At 46.2% G+C, this 17,787-nt stretch overlaps 1 protein-coding gene across 1 annotated transcript in view; it reads left to right on the top strand.

Moving 5' to 3' along the window:
- Nudt3 (nudix hydrolase 3) overlaps positions 1 to 17,787 on the top strand; it is a 45,731-nt gene that overhangs the window by 15,519 nt on the left and 12,425 nt on the right. Inside the window, exon 2 of the mRNA XM_075979671.1 lies at positions 9,979 to 10,089. Coding sequence (XP_075835786.1) covers positions 9,979 to 10,089 — 111 coding nt within the window. The remainder of the gene's footprint in view (positions 1 to 9,978; positions 10,090 to 17,787) is intronic.

Here is a 17,787-nt window from a genome sequence, read left to right as displayed (position 1 = left end):
AGCATTCCTCTCTGTTGGGATAACACTATTACATCAGAAAATGCAGTAGTATTGCTAATCACAATAGTTACTATTTTCCCATCTCACACATTGCACATTTTTAAAAATTTATGTGATACTTAACAAATTATCTTTGAAATTTGCTGTTGTCTGGGCTGGAAGTGGAGCTCAGTCAGTAAGATGCTTCCTGTCATGCACGGCACCCTGGGCTGGATCTCCATACCATATAAAACCCTGGGTCTGTAGTGAGCAAATCCCATTCTTCATTTCAGAGCCCTGGGCAACCATCTTTCTCTTTGAATTTGACTGCTGGAGATTCCTCTCAAAAGTAGAGTCAGGCAACTTTTCTGTTTTCTCAGCATGTAGTGTAGTACCTTCCAGGCCTATCCATGTTACAGGGTCAGAATTCCACTTTGTTCTCAAGCTCACATCCTGTTCCTTGCTTATCTCTGCCAGGTTAAAAGTCTGGAAGTCACTTGTCAGCGCTGTGCCCTGCCAGCCCACTCCTGATTGATTGACTTGAGTAGTGAGTGTGTTAGATGCACTTTGAGGCCATACAGGGTAGCCAAGGCTCAGGCCGCCCCTGGAAAGAAAGGCTAGTGATGTATTGGGAGAGGGGTTGGAGAGATGGCTCAGTGAATAAGAGCATATGTTGCTCTTGCCGAGGGCCTGGTTTTGATTTCCAGCACCCCATGGTGGTTCATAACCATCCATAACCATGGTTCCCGGGGTCTGAGCTCCTTCGACCTCCTCAGACCCCAGGCACACACAGTGCTTCTGCACAGATGAAGGCAAAGATGACTAAGCAGTTAAGAGAGTCACAGTTCATTTCCCAGCACCCATGGCTGGGGAAAGGGTGTCCGTATCACCACCCTTAACGTAATTTCAGCTTCAGGAGATTTGATGCCATCTTCTGGCCTCTGAGGATGCTTGTAGTCATGTGACAAACCCATACACGTGACAAACTGCATACACACACGTTCATATGCATAATAAAAAATTAAATATATAGCAGAGAAATGACCTGGTGAACTTTAATTGGAAACTTTAGAAGTGATTTAGGAGTTTTTCTAGTGCTAAAAACAAACAAGAGGGGTTGGAGAGATGGTTGAGTGATTAAGAGCATTATTGCCTGCTCTTCCAAAGGTCCTGAGTTCAATTCCTGGCAACTACATGGTTGCTCACAACCATCTGTAATGAGGTCTGGTGCCCTCTTCTGGCCTGCAGACATACACACAGACAGAATATTGTATACATAATAAATAAATACATCTTAAAAACAAAACAAGTGTAGTTGCTGGAAGAGGGCAGGATCCTTCCAGTTCAGTTATAGCCACAGTAAGCTGACACATGTTCATCATCCAACTGCATTTTTTTATTAGCCAGGTGGTGGCGCAGGCCTTTAATCCCAGCACTCAGGAGGCAGAGGCAGGCAGGAGTCTGAGTTCAAGGACAGGGCAACATAGTGAAACCCTATTTTGACCCCCCCCACTGTTTTTTTTTTAATTTATTGGACCAGGCATGGTGGTGCATACCTTAAATTCCAGCACTTGGGAGGCAGGGGCAGGCAGATCTCTGTGAGTTTGGATCTAGACTGTCTGTATGTCAAATTCCAGGCCAGCCAAAGAACATGTCTCCAAAAAATGTATTATTATTATTATTGTCTGTGCATATGTGTGTATGTATGTGGGTGGGTGTGTGCCATAGTGCGCACTTCTGACTGCTCTGCACGGACTGCAGGCTGTACTGGTGAAGCGCTGCTCCAGTCAGTTCCCTCTGCCTGTAGGAGCCGGGATGAAGGAGTGTACGGGTCCTGTGGGGAGTGGGCTGCACTCTGGTAGTGATGCGGAAGCATCTGTCATTTCTGCAGGCTGTTGGCTGGGGTAGTTTTCACTGGACATGTACAAGTTGTATGTATGCCATTACTAAAAATACATGCTGCTCAGAGCTCCCCTTAGCTGTACTTAGTGCAGCTTATTTGGGGCCCTTCCCACTGCCAAGACACCCTGACCTCCCAGAGCTGCTGGATATGCTTCTCTCCCTGCATGACCAGCAGCTTCCTTCCCTCCATCGTAGCTGGCACATGGGGTAGCTGCATTTTAGTGCTGCAGGCCCATGGTCAGTCTGCCCTTTTCCTTCCTCTTGGCTCTTTGACACTTTAGGGGATCTCTTTTGTACATCTGGGGGAAGTTATTAAAGACCAGTAGATGATGGCAAGTTATTAAGCAGAGGTAACTTGGGAAAGGACCAAGTAGCAGTAGCCCTGGCTGTCTTAGAACTCACAGCAGACCAGACTAGCCTTGAACTCAGAGGCACTCTGCCGCATCCTGCCAGCTGTGTCATTTTCTAGTAGTGAGGTGTGGCCCTGGAGGAGTTCAGCTCTCTGTCTTGGAACCCAGTGACCCTTGGTGAGTTCACAGACAGAGCTTCTGGAAGGGAAGGTTTGCTTTGGTTTGTGGTTTCAGAGATGTCAGTGAGTCATAGTAGGAAGGTTTGGGCTGTTTGTGGTAACAGGAATGCTGGGCCTTAGCACCACTATGGCCGAGGAGCAGAGAGTGCAGGAGAGCTTAAAGCCCTTTATGACTTACTGCTGAAGACCAGGACCCAGTTGGAACCTAAAGCCTTGACCCCAGCCTTCAATACAATAACATGAAGCCGGGGACCAGGTGTCGAAAGCATGAGCTTGTGGAGGACATTTCAGATTCAAACTCTGTTTGCCCATGTCTCCAAATGCTGTCGTAGCATCTTCTAATGCACAGTGAACTTCATTCCTCCTGAAGTTTCCAGAGTCTCAACAGTTCAAACCCTACTTTGAGATCCAGTCTCAGCTGGAAGCCGGGTTCAGTGATAGAGCAGTTGCCTGTTCTGATCAAGGCCTCAGACTTGCTCCCCAAGGGCAGAGAACAAAACAGAGTCCAGGATATCTCCTGAGGCTCCAAAGAAGATCAGAAAGAATGTTACAAACTTGTGATATACAAGGACACAGAGTAAACATTTCTATCATTCCTAGGACAGACCAGCAGTAGGAGTGGCAAGGTTGCCCAGCAGAGCCAACCAGATCCAGTAGTTCTCTGTCCAGCAACTAGAGCATGGTGGTGGCAGGCCCACCTCCTTGGCTTTGCCGTTTGCAGCACATGTATCCTGGACCAGCTTCACTCGGTTCCTGCAGCTTCCCTCAGCAGACATCCTGCATCCCTAGCACGTCCTGCTATCTCCATTGTGTGATACTAACCACAGCTTACATGGAATCCTGGAAAGAAAACTAGCCCTGCACTGCATTGTGTGGCCTTATTTGCTTTTCTTTTGAACCATAGTATAAGCCTTCATCATCCCATCACGCAGACCTACGTGCTAGCACCACGTGGATAGTGTCATATTCTGTTACTGCATGCTAGCACCATGTGGATTATGTCACCTTCTGTCAGCTGAAGATGTAGTTGGGCCCTTGTGGACTGTGGCTGCAGTGTCCTCTTAGAGCCTATATGACATTTTTTTAGGCAATCCCTTTCTATCAGTGTACTGGTGTAGGAGTTCCTTCTGTCTTTGTGTTGTTTTTATTGGTTAATAAAGAAACTGCTTTGGGCCTGTTGATAGGACAGAACTTAGGTAGGCGGAGGGGGGGAATTAAATCACATGCTAGGAGGCAGAGTCAGAGAGAGATGCCATGGATCTGACTAAAACAGACACTGAGAATTTTACCCAGTAAGCCATTGCCATGTGGCCATACACAGGTTAATAAAAATGGGTTAAATTAAGATTTAAGAATTAACCAATAATCTCTGTGAGTTCAAGACCAGCCTGGTCTACAGAGCTAATTCCAGGATAGGCTCTAAAGCCACAGAGAAACCCTGTCTCGAAAAACCAAAAAAAAAAAAAAAAAAAAGAATTAACCAATAAAAAGTTAGAGCTAATGGGCCAAGCAGTGATTTAATTAATGCAATTTCTGTGTGCTTATTTCTGGGCTAAGCTGGCCAGGCGGCCAGGATGAACAAGCAGGCTCTCCCCCTTGCAACGTGGGGCTAGCTAAATCCACGTAAAACATATACATACATACATACATACATAGAGTTTAAGGCAACTTTTTGCTGTTTGCTGGTGGCCTGCCGCAGTCCCTTTAGGAGAAATTTTCTTAACTCAGCAGCCACAACAACAAAAAAGTGGCAGTTTTAAAATGCTGGCTTTCTGGGCCAGGCTGCCAGCACGAGCTCTGACTCTTTCAGACAGTAGGTCTGGCTACAGAGCATTTGAGTTGGGTTTGTGAGCAGAGTGCTACAGCTTGCTTAATGGTGACATGGATAGGCTGTGTGCCTGAAAATGGGTCAGTATGCTTGGCACCCAACTTGGGGCCCCTTTGGCTTTCTCTGGTTGGTCAGTTGATTGATACAGACAAGGTCTTCATATGTAAGCTGGAGTTAGAATCCTTTTGCTTCAGCCTCCTGAGTGCTAGAATTACAGTGATCCACCAAGTGCTAGGGTTCCACTGCTGGCTTACCATGACCTTTTCTTTTTTCTAAGATTTATTTATTTATTATGTATCCAGTGTTTTGCTGGCTGGCATGTATGTGCCAGAAGAGAGCACCAGATTTCATAGATGGCTGGGAATTGAATCAGGACCTTTGTTTTGGAAGAGCAGCCAGTGCTCTGAACCTCTGAACCATCTCTTCAGCCCCTTTTCTAAGTGGAAAAAAGTCTTTGAAATTGGTTTGTATTTTTATATCCAGGGCGTTCATTGGTGGGGTCTCAACCTCTCCCTCCCCCCAGGCAGGGTTTCTCTGTATAACAACTCTAGCTTTCTTAGAAGTAGCTCTGTAGACCAGGCTGACCTCGAACTCACAGAGATCCGCCTGCTTCTGCTTCCCAAGTGCTGGGATTAAAGGTGTGCACCACCACCATCCAGCAAGGCCTCACCTGTAGGTAATTTTTCATCGGGACTGCTGGTTAGCTCCTGATGTGGGAGTGTCATATATCAATCTGTTGATTTCATTGGTTAAGTAATAAACAAACTGCTTGGGCTCATAGCTTAGAACATAGGTGGGTGGAGTAAACAGAACAGAATGCTGGGAGGAAGAGGAAGTGAGCTCAGACTCGACAGCTCTCCTCTCGGGGGCAGACGCCTCAGAGAGACGCCATGCTCCTGGCTCCTGGGTAGACACACGCGATGAAGCTCCGACCTAGGATGGACGTAGGCTAGAATCTTCCCAGTAAGTGCACCTAGCTGTGCTACATAGAATATTAGAAATGGGCTAGTCCAGGTGCGAGAGTTAGCCTAGAAGAGGCTAGATAGAAATGGGCCAAGCAGTGTTTAAATGAATACAGTTTGTGTGTTGTTATTTCTGGCATAAGCCATGCAGGCGGCCGGGTGCCAGGGACGCAGCCCCGCCACTCCTATTACTACAAGCTCCCAAATAACCACACAGAGACTTAATATTAATTATAAATACTTGACCAATAGCTTAGGTGTGTTACTAGTTAGCTGTTTCAACTTAAATTAACCCATATTTCTCATCTTACTTCTATCACGTGGCTTATGGCTTGTTAGATCATTTTCTGCGTGTCCTGCTTCCTCTGTGCCTGGCTCCAGACTCCTCAAACTCCCCTTCTTTCCAGTGTCCTCCTAGTCTAGCTCTACTGCCCAGTCTCTTCCTGCCCAGGTATAGGCCAGTCAGCTCTTTATTAACCAGTGAGGGTAATAATATTTACAATGTGCAAAGATTGTTCCACAGCAAACAACGTTTTCTTTTGTCCCAGTGATAAATGTGAGAATGCTTGCTTCACTTGGAGCTTTAAACATGTGCTCCCAGACTGTATTTCTGGAGCTTCCTGCTACCCTCTGCTCCACATCCAAATCAATAGCTAAAAGCAGCAAGCAGTTACAGAGCCATAGACTATGTATACTGTCTAGAATTTCCTCTGCTAAATAAATTTGTTTGTTTGTTTTGTGAGGTTGGGATGGCACTGAAGCAAGATCTCATGTAGCCTAGGCCAGTCTGGCCTTCCACTTCCTATGTAGCCAAAATTCTTGAACTTTTGATCCTCCTGCCTTCATCTCCCAAGTGCTGGGAGCTGGGATGATGAGCATGTGCTGATTTTATGAGGTACTGGCACCAAATTCAGCACTTCATACATGGAGCAAATGAAGCCAGCTGAGCTGCATCATCAGCCCTCCATCACTTTTTAGACTCAATCTCATTCTTTAGGATTTGAACAAAACTTAGCTAGGTTATTAGCCAAAAACCAATATGCAGTTGACCAGCTGAGTTCCCAGTGCTGGCCTGTCCCCCATTGAGACCTGACAAGCAGTTTTCACCATCCAGCCTTTTGATGTACAAGTCTTCTTAACTCCCAAATGGATTACCGTTAAGTGAGGCTTACTGTTGCAGAGTATTTGAGCACACAGTGAACCTGAGGTTGCCTTATTTGTTGGGGAACAAAAAACCTGTTTCTAGCTGTGGTGTAACTCAGCCCTAACACACACCTTTAATCCTAGAGCTTTCTGCTTGAATACTGTAAACAGGATCAAATAAAATCAGCCATGGGTCAAGAGGTGGAGCAAGCAACTAGTTGACAGGAAAAAGCCGTAGAGAGTTGATGTGGGACAAATCTGTATTCTGTCAATTATGATTGGCCAGTAGCCAGGCAGGAAGTATAGGCAGGACAACCAGACAGGAAGTAGAGGCAGGGCAATGAGAACAGGAGAATTCTGGGAAGAGGGAAGCTCCCTCTGCAGTCCTGTCCAGACATTGAAGAAGGAAGATGTAACCTGCCCTGCTGAAAAAGGTACCAAGCCATGTGGCTAACATATAATGGGCTAATATAAGTTATTAAGTTAATAAGAAGTTAATAAGAGTTAATAAGAAGCCTGAGCTAATGGGCTAATCAGTTTATAACTTATGTAGAACTCTGTGTGATTTTCTTTGGGATTTACCGGCTGTGGGAATTGGGCAGGAAAGAAACCCCAACAATCCCACCCTCATGTTACAGAGAGTAAGAGGGAGTCAGGAGGACAGATAGGGAGATGCACAGGAAGTAGAAGGGACAGACATTGAGTTTGAGAAGTTTCATTTGAGACGACTTTTTCTGGGATGTTGACAAAGGAGGAAGGTGAGCTGATGCTTTCTCTGCCCCTCTGAGCTGTCACCCAGCATCTGGCTCCTTTGTCTTTATTGGTAAAATTGAACAATTGAAATTTAGTTAAGAACAACAGCTTACAGGGGTCCCAGATTCCAAGATTGCACTTCCAACCTCTTCCACATTCTTCCCACAAACCCGGGGCCTAAGAACCAATATGGTCATGTTGTTTAGTTGCTGCATTGATCTATCTCCTGGAACCAGTTTTCTGTATTAGTTGTGTTTGCATTACACTGACCATATACTTGGCAAAAGTTACTCACAGGTGGAAATGTCATTGTGGTTCATGGTTTTGTACGGCTTTTGGTCCTTGATGCAGAGACAGCAGGGTAGACTGCATGGTGGAAGATGCTCTTGAGAGAACAGTAGACTGGGAAGCTGAGCACACAGGCTAGGACATGGAGTAGGCATAGCCTTCAAAGACGTTCTCCAAGTCACATTTCTGCCAGCCAGGACTCAACAAAAAGCTCTGACACTCTAAAAAAAAAAAATGCCACAAGCGGGGGATTCAGTGCTGTGAAAACATGAGATCCTGGGAAACATTCCAAAATCAGATCCTATATAGTGATTTGAATGAGGATGGCCACTGCATGCTTATGCGTCAATGTTTGATTTCTTCAGTTGGTGGAGCTGTTTGGGAAGGATTAGGAGGTGCAGCCTTGTTGGAATAGGTATGTCACTGGGGGTGGGCTTTAAGGTTTAAAAAGCCCACACCATTCCCAGTTAGGATGCTTGATCTCTCCCCCCCCCAAAATTGAATGCTTTCTTGATCCTGGTGTCTCTCACGGCAACAGAAAAGTAGCTAAGAGACCTTAATGCTCACTATAAACTTTTCATTGGAGTGAGAATTCGTGGGGTGAACCGTGACGTATACTAGTTCGCTCACGTGGGGGATGATTAGCATAAAGACTGCTTATCGCAGCTTGATTCTACAGCAGGAAATTGGAAATACCCCTGGTGTGCATCAGGAGGCTGGCAGGACTGTGGTTTAGTGGTAGATTACTCCCCTAGCTTGAAGAAGATCTTGGTTTGGACTCCAACACTGAAAAACAAACAAAAATCAAAAGAAGAAGGCTGGTTAGGTATAATCGTATTAATAAACTCCTCAGAGGGGCTGGGGTTTTTGCTGTTCTTCCAGAGTTGTGGGTTCACTTCCCAGAACCTACATGTCGCAGCACGTAACTGTCTGTTACTTCAGTTCCAGGGTCTGATGCCTCCCCCTTTAAAATTTTATTTATTTTTGTTTTGTGTGACAGACACTTTGCTTCCATGTATATGTATGCAGTGCCCACAGAGGGCAGAAGAAGGTTTTAGACCATTGTGAGCTGCCATGTGGCTACTGGGAACTGAACCAGGGTCCTCTGTAAGAGGTGCTTAGGAGGAGCAGTGCCTTTAATTGCTGAGCCATGCCTCCAGTTCAGTGTTATCCTTTTCCATACATATACATGCAGACAGAACACTCACACACCAGTAACCAGTGTAGCTCTAGAACAATCCCAGCAGAGATGACTCCTGGGTTGGGAGCTGTATTGGTTCCTTTCTCTGCTGCTGGGACAGAGCCCCTTACAGGAGCTCTTGATTTTCCTGCCTCTGCTTCCTAAACTCTGGGATTATAGACATGCTTCACCATGCTCATTATGGAATTATTAGCTAGTGGATTTTTATTTCATATGCATTTATTAAGTGATTTATTCATTTATTAAAGATTTAAAAAAATATTTGTTTTTACTTACACCCAGCCAGAACTTCTAAGAATAGTATACATTAAAAAAGAACTCTGCAGAGGAGTGGATGGCTGGAGAAGATACTCCGTGGTTAAGAGCACTGGCTGCTCTTCCAGAGGTCCTGAGTTCAAGTCCCAGCAACCACATGGTGGCTCAAAACCATCTGTAATGAGACCTGGTTCCCTCTTCTAGTGTGCAAGCAGAACACTATACATAATAAATAAATTAAAAAAAAAACCTCCAAGGGTTAAGAGCGCTGACTGCTTGCTCTTCCAGAGTTCCTAAGTTTATAATTCCCAGAAACCACATGGTGACTCACAACTATCTGTCTATAATAGAATCTGATGCCCTCTTCTGGCGTGCAGGCATATGTGCAGACAGAGTACGCATACCTAAAAAAATACATAAATAAATAAAAATTTTAAAAAATTAAATAAGATGGGTCAGCAATTAAAGAGCTCTGGGTATTCTTCCAGAGGACCCGGGTTCAGATCCCAGCATCCACATGGCAGCTCACAGCTGTCTGTAACTCCAGTTCCAGTGGATCTGACACCCTCCTCTGGCCTTCATGCACATGACGCACAGACATACCTCTGTGCGCATAAAATGATCACATTTAAAAAGTCATAAAAAGAGCTGCTCTTGTCAGCTGTTGTTGCAACTGTGAGTAGTAGAAGTTCTGCTCCGGAGCCGAGCTTGGGATGTGCCGTGCACTGGGGGAGAGCGGTGTGGCTGTGCTGGCGTCCACAGACAAGGACTGCGATTTCCTGGCCCTCTGTCTCAGCTTTTCCAGGCTTGTCAGTGCATCTGTTCTATTTGTCAGCTCATCAGTTCTGTGTTCCCAGGGCTTAGGAGAAGGAGGAGAATGGAGGGGAGAAGGATGAGACAGGCAGCTGGGTGTGAGGGGAGGGTAAAGACCACAGCCCACAGTGGTTCCCAACAGATGCCCTTGGCATGTACTGGGCAGCGTGCCTGCTGTTCCCAACACGAGACACTACCTCGTAAAAAAGTTATTTGTGGGTGTAAACAAGAGCTGTTTTTTAGTTACTGTGGAATTCCTTCTATTTGGACTGATTTGTGAGTGTTTTCTTGAATGTTTAACCCTCCGTGTGACCTCTGACTTCAGGTGCTGCTTGTGAGCAGTAGCCGCCATCCAGACCGATGGATTGTCCCTGGAGGAGGCATGGAGCCTGAGGAGGAGCCAAGTGTGGCAGCGGTCCGGGAAGTCTGCGAGGAGGTATGTGCAGAGGCCTGTGGGTACTACTGAGTGGTGTGCTGTGATCAGAGAGAGCATGTAATGGCCACCTCTTCCCTGCTGCTACAGTGTTGACATGCAATGTTTGTCAGCATTCTCTGTAGGAGGAAGGCTGTCAGTAGCGCGTGTATCTAGTGATGTCTGCAGGGCTTTGTGACCTCTGTGGCTCTCTTCCAGCTTCATCTCTGGTACTTGTCATAGATCAGGTATCAGTGCTAACAGGAGCCAGCTGGCTAGTGCAGCTCATTGTGTTACCTACAGGAGACGGGGCCCTGGCTCCTGTCACCATGGCTAGTGAGCTAGTGCTGGTGACTGCAGCTCGAGGGACAGTAGGATTCTAGTCATACTGTGTGCAGCTTACGCGGGCTGTGTCCTTGACCACACCTCTACACCTTACTAATATACCAGGATAAACAAAAGTCAAATTGTGACCTGGGTTCCCTTAGTTTGAGAACTTAGAGCCCAGGAGGGCTAGGGATGTGGCTCAGGTGGAGGAGTACTTTCCTAGTGTGTGCAAGACCTAGGGGTCAGTCCCCAGTAGTCTCTCCTCTCCAGAAGAGCTCTTAGCCTCGTGGAGAGAGAGAGTACGCAGGAGGAAGCAGCTGGTATTTCTCCTCAGCCTGTGGTGGCAGCACTGTGCTCAACTCTTCCATGGAGCCTCGCTTAGGACTTGTGCAGCAGTGTGAGTTCTCTTGTCCTCAGGTATTTCCTTGCCACACATAATATTTTTTTAAATCTAGTTGCTTGTTGTAGAGGGAGTCAAGCCTGATTTTACAGACATATAAAATAGCACTTAGGACATACCAGGCCTGTGAATACAGGTTCAGTGGCAAAGGGCTTGACTAAGATGTGCAAGGGTCAACTCCTAGTATTGCCAAAACCAAGCAAAAAGATTCTGTGGGCTGGGGATGTGACTCAGTTTGCAGAGTGGTTACTGAGCATGCCTGAAGCCCAGAGTTTTACTAACCCCCAACACTGAAGAAACTGGGGTCGTGGTTCATGCCTATAATCCTAGCACTACCAAGGCACAGGTAGGAGAACCAGAAGTTCAAGGTCCTCCTTGGCAGCATAGTGAATCAGGCAGCCTGAGCTACGTACGTGAGGCCCTATGTCAAACAACAGTGGAAACCTGCCTGGCATTCTTACTGGTTGGGCACTTGCTGAAGTCACGTGAGAGTTTTCATACCCAGAGCATTCTTCTAGGCTTCAGGCTCTGTCACTCTTGTCCTGCCTGTCTCTCTCCGAGCTATATCTCAGTCCTCCCTTCTTGTCCTCACTGTTCTTGCTTCTTTGGCTTTTGCCTTGGCTTGTCTCCTTGTGGCTGTAGCCTGGCCAGCACTGTTCCATCCTCAGACCCTTCAAAATCAGGGTCTGCATGTGTGCCTCATATTTGGAAGGAAAGGATTCTTCTCCTGAATCCCCCAGCAGATCGAGTTTGGTGCTGCAGAGCCATTTCTCAGATCACACTCACACTAACTTCTGCCCAAGGATGACTGTGTTCAGGCCTGTAGAGCCTCTGCCTGTGTAGCTTGGCTTTCAGAAACTTCTCAGAATGACCAGCATGCTGTGGTGTTTCATGCCTGTAATCCCAGCACTGAGAGCAGAAGCAGGAAGATCACTGTAAATTTGTGGCCAACCTGGTTTATATAGAGAATTGAGTTCCAAGACAGGTAGGATACATAGCAAGACACTGTCTCAATAAATAAACACCTTTAGTCTATCACATAGGAGCCAAAGGTGGGTCTCTGCCTCACAAATAAAATAAGTAAAGAAATAATAAAAGAATAACCAGTAGAAGATAAAATGTTATTATTATCATTGTTATCATTATTATTATTATGAATATTACTTTTTTAAAATTGGATTTTTGAGACAAGGTTTCTCTGTAGCTTTGGAGCCTGTCCTGGAACTAGCTCTTGTAGACCAGGCTGGCCTCGAACTCACAGAGATCCGCCTGCCTCTGCCTCCCAAGTGCGGGATTAAAGGCGTGCGCCACCACCGCCTGGGTTGATCGTTATTATTATTTTGGTTTTTGAGACAAGGGATCAGGCTGGCCTTAAACTCATAGAATCCACTTACTTATGGGGCTGGAGAGATGGCTCAGAGGTTAAGGGCACTGGTGGCTTTTCCAGAGGTCCTGAGTTCAATTCCCAGTACTCACATGGCTGCTCACAACCATCTATATTGAGATCTGATGTCCTCTTCTGGCCTGCAGGTGTACATGCACACAGAATGTGAAAAATGTGAAGATTTGAGAAAATAGTATGACATGCTTTTCCTTTGCTCTGGAGCAAAGTGAGGCTCATGTCTTACAGCATCTGAGGTCTTAGGATTTTCAGGGTGCAGGTAGGTCCTGAGGGGCAGTATGACTTTGTACTTTGCCTCCCTAGGCCTGGGACTCTCAGAACCTTTGCCTGGTTATTTCAAAAGGATGGGACTGTGGACCAGATAGGAGGAACCGCACTGCAGAAGTCAGGTCTAGATTTAGTTGGCTTCTGTCATTTTCAGGGTGCCTAAGGCAAAGTGATATTTGAGTTACTGTTATGCAGTTGCGGATTCAGGCAAGATGGAGAAGAAAGAGATGAAGGGAAGATGTGCCTGGACCTGTGCAGCTTTACTGCTTGTCTGCAGCCTTGCCAGTGGCTTGACAGTTCTGTCTTACAGCACACATTTGGGTTGATGTCTAGCTCTGGAAAGCTCTTCTTTTCCTTGTGTGGCTGGATAGTTTTTTCTTCCCATCCCCCCTGTAAATGTGCTTATAGGCTCAGCCATGCTATACTCTCACATATGTGAGAGTCACAGGAACTGGTTCTGAGGATCGAGTTGAGGTCGTGAACTTTGTCAGCAAGTGCCTTTCCTTGCTGAACCATCTCACCACCTCTGTGCTTTTTGAGAGGCACACATTGAGCTCTTTCTGTTACACAGGGCAGCCAAGATGCAGCGAGTAGGTGTTTCCAGTAGGAAGTGTGCTGAGGAGTCAGGGAAGGATGCTCCCTGGAAAGTACATAGCACCCCTTTGGAGGAAGAGGGGAGAATGAAATAGGTATAAGATGCTTGAAAATGCCCGTCATGGAAGGACACCCTGAGTTAGCATTTCACCTGCTGCCAGTTGTCTGCCGGCACAGCCCTGCAGTCCTGCCTGTGCTCCTGCAGACAAAGAAGGTATCGTTCCCCATATTGTGTTCCAGAAGTATTGAGAGGATGAAAGTATCTAAGGCTGGCAAGATGGCTCAGTGAGTAGAAGTACTGACCATGCAAGCCTGCGTGTGAACCTGACCTGAGTCCAGTCCCTGAACCGGAACCTTATGAAGATGTAAGAAGAGAACCAGCTTCACAAAGGTGTCCTCTTATTTCCACACGCAATCTGTAGCACACACATGCTCATGTCAGGGCATAGCCAGCCAGTGGTGGTGCATGCCTTTAATCTCTATGCTCCAGAGGTAGAGACAGGTGGATCTCTGAGTTTGAAGCTAGCCTGGTCTACAGAATGAGTTCCAGGATAGCCAGTGCTACACAGAGAAAGCCTGTCTTTCAGGGTTGGAGACCCGGCTCAGTGGTTAAGAGCTTAGGGCGTTTGGTCGCATGGCAGCACAGTTAGGAAGCAGGTGGGTGAGTGCCGGTGCTCACCTCCCTTCTCCTTTTCACTCAACCCAGGACCCCAGCTCCTGGGATGTTGCCACTCATGGTTAAAGTGGGTCTTCCCACCCCCAAACCCTGATCTAGGTAATCCCTCACCACATGCTCACAGGCTTTTTTTTCTGAGGCACTCTGAAGCCTGACCAGGTAGCAGTCAGTATTAACCCTCAGAAGAATGGAATATTCCTTGGTGGCAATTTGGGTTGTCTAGGGATCAGCTAGGCTGGTTTGGATTGATGACAAACAAGAAGTACATTAGAGGGGATTAGTGGCAGCAGGAGGTGTCACTGAGTGTTCTTGCAAACATAGATTAGAATTTGATTTATGTTAGCTACACAGCCTCCTTCTGTAGTCTTTTAGGCACTTTTTCAGACAGAGAAATGAGTTAGGAAACAACCTAACAACTCTGTAGGGGTTTATTCTGTGCTGGAGAGGTTGTGGAGAAAGGGGTACACTCATCCATTGCTGGTGGGAATGCAAACTTGTGCAACCACTTTGGAAAGCAGTGTGCGGTTTCTCAGGAAATTCGGGATCAACTTACCCCTGGACCCAGCAATACCACTCTTGGGAATATACCCAGGAGAGCCTTATCATACAACAAAAGTATATGCTCTACTATGTTCATAGCAGCATTGTTTGTAATAGCCAGAACCTGGAAACAACCTAGATGCCCTTCAATGGAAGAATGGATGAAGAAAGTATGGAATATATACATATTAGAGTACTACTCAACTGTAAAAAACAAGGACTTCTTGAATTTTGCATGCAAATGGATGGAAATAGAAAACACTATCCTGAGTGAGGTAAGCCAGACCCAAAAAGAGGAACATGGGATATACTCACTCATATTTGGTTTCTAGCCATAAACAAAGGACATTGAGTCTATAATTAGTGATCCTAGAGAAGCTAAATAAGGAGAACCCAAAGAAAAACATATAGGCATCCTCCTGAATATTAACCTTCATCAGGCGATGAAAGGAGACAGAGACCCACATTGGAGCACCGGACAGAAATCTCAAGGTCCAAATCAGGAGCAGAAGGAGAGAGAGCACGAGCAAGGAACTCAGGACCGCGAGGGGTGCACCCACACACTGAGACAATGGGGATGTTCTATTGGGAACTCACCAAGGCCAGCTGGCCTGGATCTGAAAAGGCCTGGGATAAAACCAGACTCGCTGAACATAGCGGACAATGAGGACTACTGAGAACTCAAGAACAATGGCAATGGGTTTTTGATCCTACTGCACGTACTGGCTTTGTGGGAGCCTAGGCAGTTTGGATGCTTACCTTACTAGACCTGGATGGAGGTGGGTGGTCCTTGGACTTCCCACAGGGCAGGGAACCCTGACTGCTCTTTGGGCTGATGAGGGAGGGGGACTTGATTGGGGGAGGGGGAGGGAAATGGGAGGCGGTGGCGGGGAAGAGACAGAAATCTTTAATAAATAAATAAATTAAAAATAAAATAAAATAAAAAATAAAATTGAAAAAAAAAGATCCCTTAGGACTGGAAGAAAAAAAAGAGCCATTCTTGGTCCCAGATTGTCCTTTTATTACATCTAGCAATCTTGGTCCATTCCTGCCGTGTGCCAGTCCCCCACCCCCATACCACCATCATCACAGCACAGACAGCCTCACAGGCTTCCACACTGTGGAGGACGCTGCTTTGGCACGTTTGCAGTTCCTTTGTCCTTATGGACCTGCTGCGGAGTCGCTTGTGCTGGCTTTGTAACTGTCTGGCTCCTGCTGTTTAGGGGAGGGCAAGCCACAGTGTGGAGTTCAGTTTGCCCAGGAGTCAGAGAGCACAGTATTGCTCAGTAATCACGCACCTGCAGATGGACCTGAGAGCTAGCCATGGCTGTTCTTCCTGGCCTTCCCACTCATAGGCGAAGAGGACGTTGTCAGTAAAGGAAGAAGGCACATACCCATCTCACTCGGATCGAGCTGGGAGATGGCTCTGGCTGCTCTTCCAGAGAAGCCAGGTTCCATTCCTGGCACCATTGCTGCTAACAATTGCAGATGATGCTAGTCCCTGGGGATCTGACACCTCCTAGTGGCCTCCTTGGGCACTGGGCACACTCAACACACATACAGGCAAAGCATTCATACTCATTTGTTGTCGCTGAGGCAGGGTCTCACTGTGTAGTGTTGTCTTGCCTGGCTCTCACTCTGTCTCCACCTGCTCCTGGCCCCCGAATAGGGATCAAAGGCATATATTAGCATGCTCAGCTAAAGACAATGTCTCCTCTGCGAGCTCTGGAATTTACTGTGTAGACCAGCTTGGGTTTGAACCTGCAGAGATCCACCTGCCTCTGTTCTGTCTCCCAGGTTCTGGTACTAAAGGCGTGCACCACCACGCCTGGCCAAGCAGTTTTTTTTTTATGTGAACATTTGGAAACAGAAACATCTGTTTCCTTTGTTTTTGCCTGCCAAAGCCTTTCTTATCCATAGTAGGCGTCTCAGGGTTGTTCTCAAATATCAGAATCATAATAGGGAAGGTCGTTAGAAATACATAAAAGATGAGGTGGCAGAAGAGGGCTTGCTAGGTAGAGCGCCTGTTGTCAAGGCTACAGCTTGAGTTCTATCCCTAGAGCCCAGAGCCCATGGAAGAAAGAGGGAACAATAGTTCTCTTGCAAGTTGTCCTCTGACCCCAACTTAGGAGCTTGGTGCAAACACACAAAATAATAAATGTAATTGAAAATAGGCAGAAGCAGGTATCCTACAAGTCTGAGACTAGCCTGGTTTATATAGTGATTTCCATGTAGCAGAGTTGCTTGCCTGGGGCTGCATGAGACCCTGTCTCAAAGAAAAAGAAAGGGTTCAGCTTGTAAGGACAGTCGCTGCCACGCCAGATTGATGTTCAGCTCCCAGACCCATATAGTAGAGAAAAGAACCAAATTTTATGAGTTGTTCTCTATTTCTGTATTCTCATTGTTATATATGAGTGTGTGTACATGCACTCTTGAAGTAATAGATAAAAATGTAAAAAGCCAGGCTGAGCATGACAGTGCACACCTTTCATCCCCATTCTCAAGAGGCGGAGACAGGTGGCTCTCTGTGAGCACAGGGCCAGCTTGGTCCACATTTTGAGTTGCAGGTTAGCCAGGGCTACATGATAAGATCTTGCTGTTCTCATATCTGCGTCTCATTTTTTATTGGTGATTTTAAGGCTTTAAGTATAGAGTGAGTGATTTGGCTAGTGGGTATGGAGGTGAAGGGTGGATGGATCCTTACTCTCTAGCCATAGCTTTCTGTCCCTGTGCCTGCCCATTTGCAAGACCAGTGGGCATCTGAGCTTTGTCCATAGGAACCTCCATTTCAGTTCCTTTTTCCGTTTTTTGTTTTGTTTTTAAGTTAGAGCTACTCTGTTGTCCTCTCACTCTACAGTAGTGCTGTAATTATTTTAATTATTTTGTTTCTCTAAACTAAGCACCAAAGATACCAAACCGGGTTTTCTTGTTGTCAACAATTAAATCTTCCCTACCTCCCAATCGTAGGTAGGATGAATTTTGTAAGTTTGGTCATTTGTGTTCCCTTAAATGCTAGCAGGTCCTTAGTCAGAGAAGTGACCAATTTAATGGGATTGGAGAATTTAAAAGTATTGTAACAATAGCACACCTTCAGTGTAAATAACTACCCAAATTATCTGTCTGCCGTAACAACTGAAATAGCCATATGTTGACACATGCCTTTTATCCTAGCACTCCGGAGGCAAAGGTAGGTAGCTCTCAATGAGTTTGAGTCTAGCCTAGCCTATACAGCAAGGTCTAGAACAGCCAGAGCTACATAGAGGGAGGCCTTGTACAAAAAACACAAAACCAACCAAAAACTGGAATAATGATCTATGAGCTGGGAAAGGCGCCTCCGCTCCTGTATTCCCAGCATTTGGGACAGTGAGGCAGGAGGGCCAAGAGTTCAGAGTTATCCTGGTTATCTCAGAACTCTGTGTCAAAACCTAAATAAGAAATAAGGAAAGGAAAACCCTCTTTCTCCTCAGCTTATCACATAACTGGACGGCACCCACTGGTGAGCAGTTAATTCGGTAG

The sequence above is a fragment of the Microtus pennsylvanicus genome, chromosome 7 (assembly GCF_037038515.1).
Source record: "Microtus pennsylvanicus isolate mMicPen1 chromosome 7, mMicPen1.hap1, whole genome shotgun sequence".
In the NCBI taxonomy this organism is placed as follows: Eukaryota; Metazoa; Chordata; class Mammalia; order Rodentia; family Cricetidae; genus Microtus; species Microtus pennsylvanicus.
This window is presented reverse-complemented; position numbering and strand designations above follow the sequence as displayed.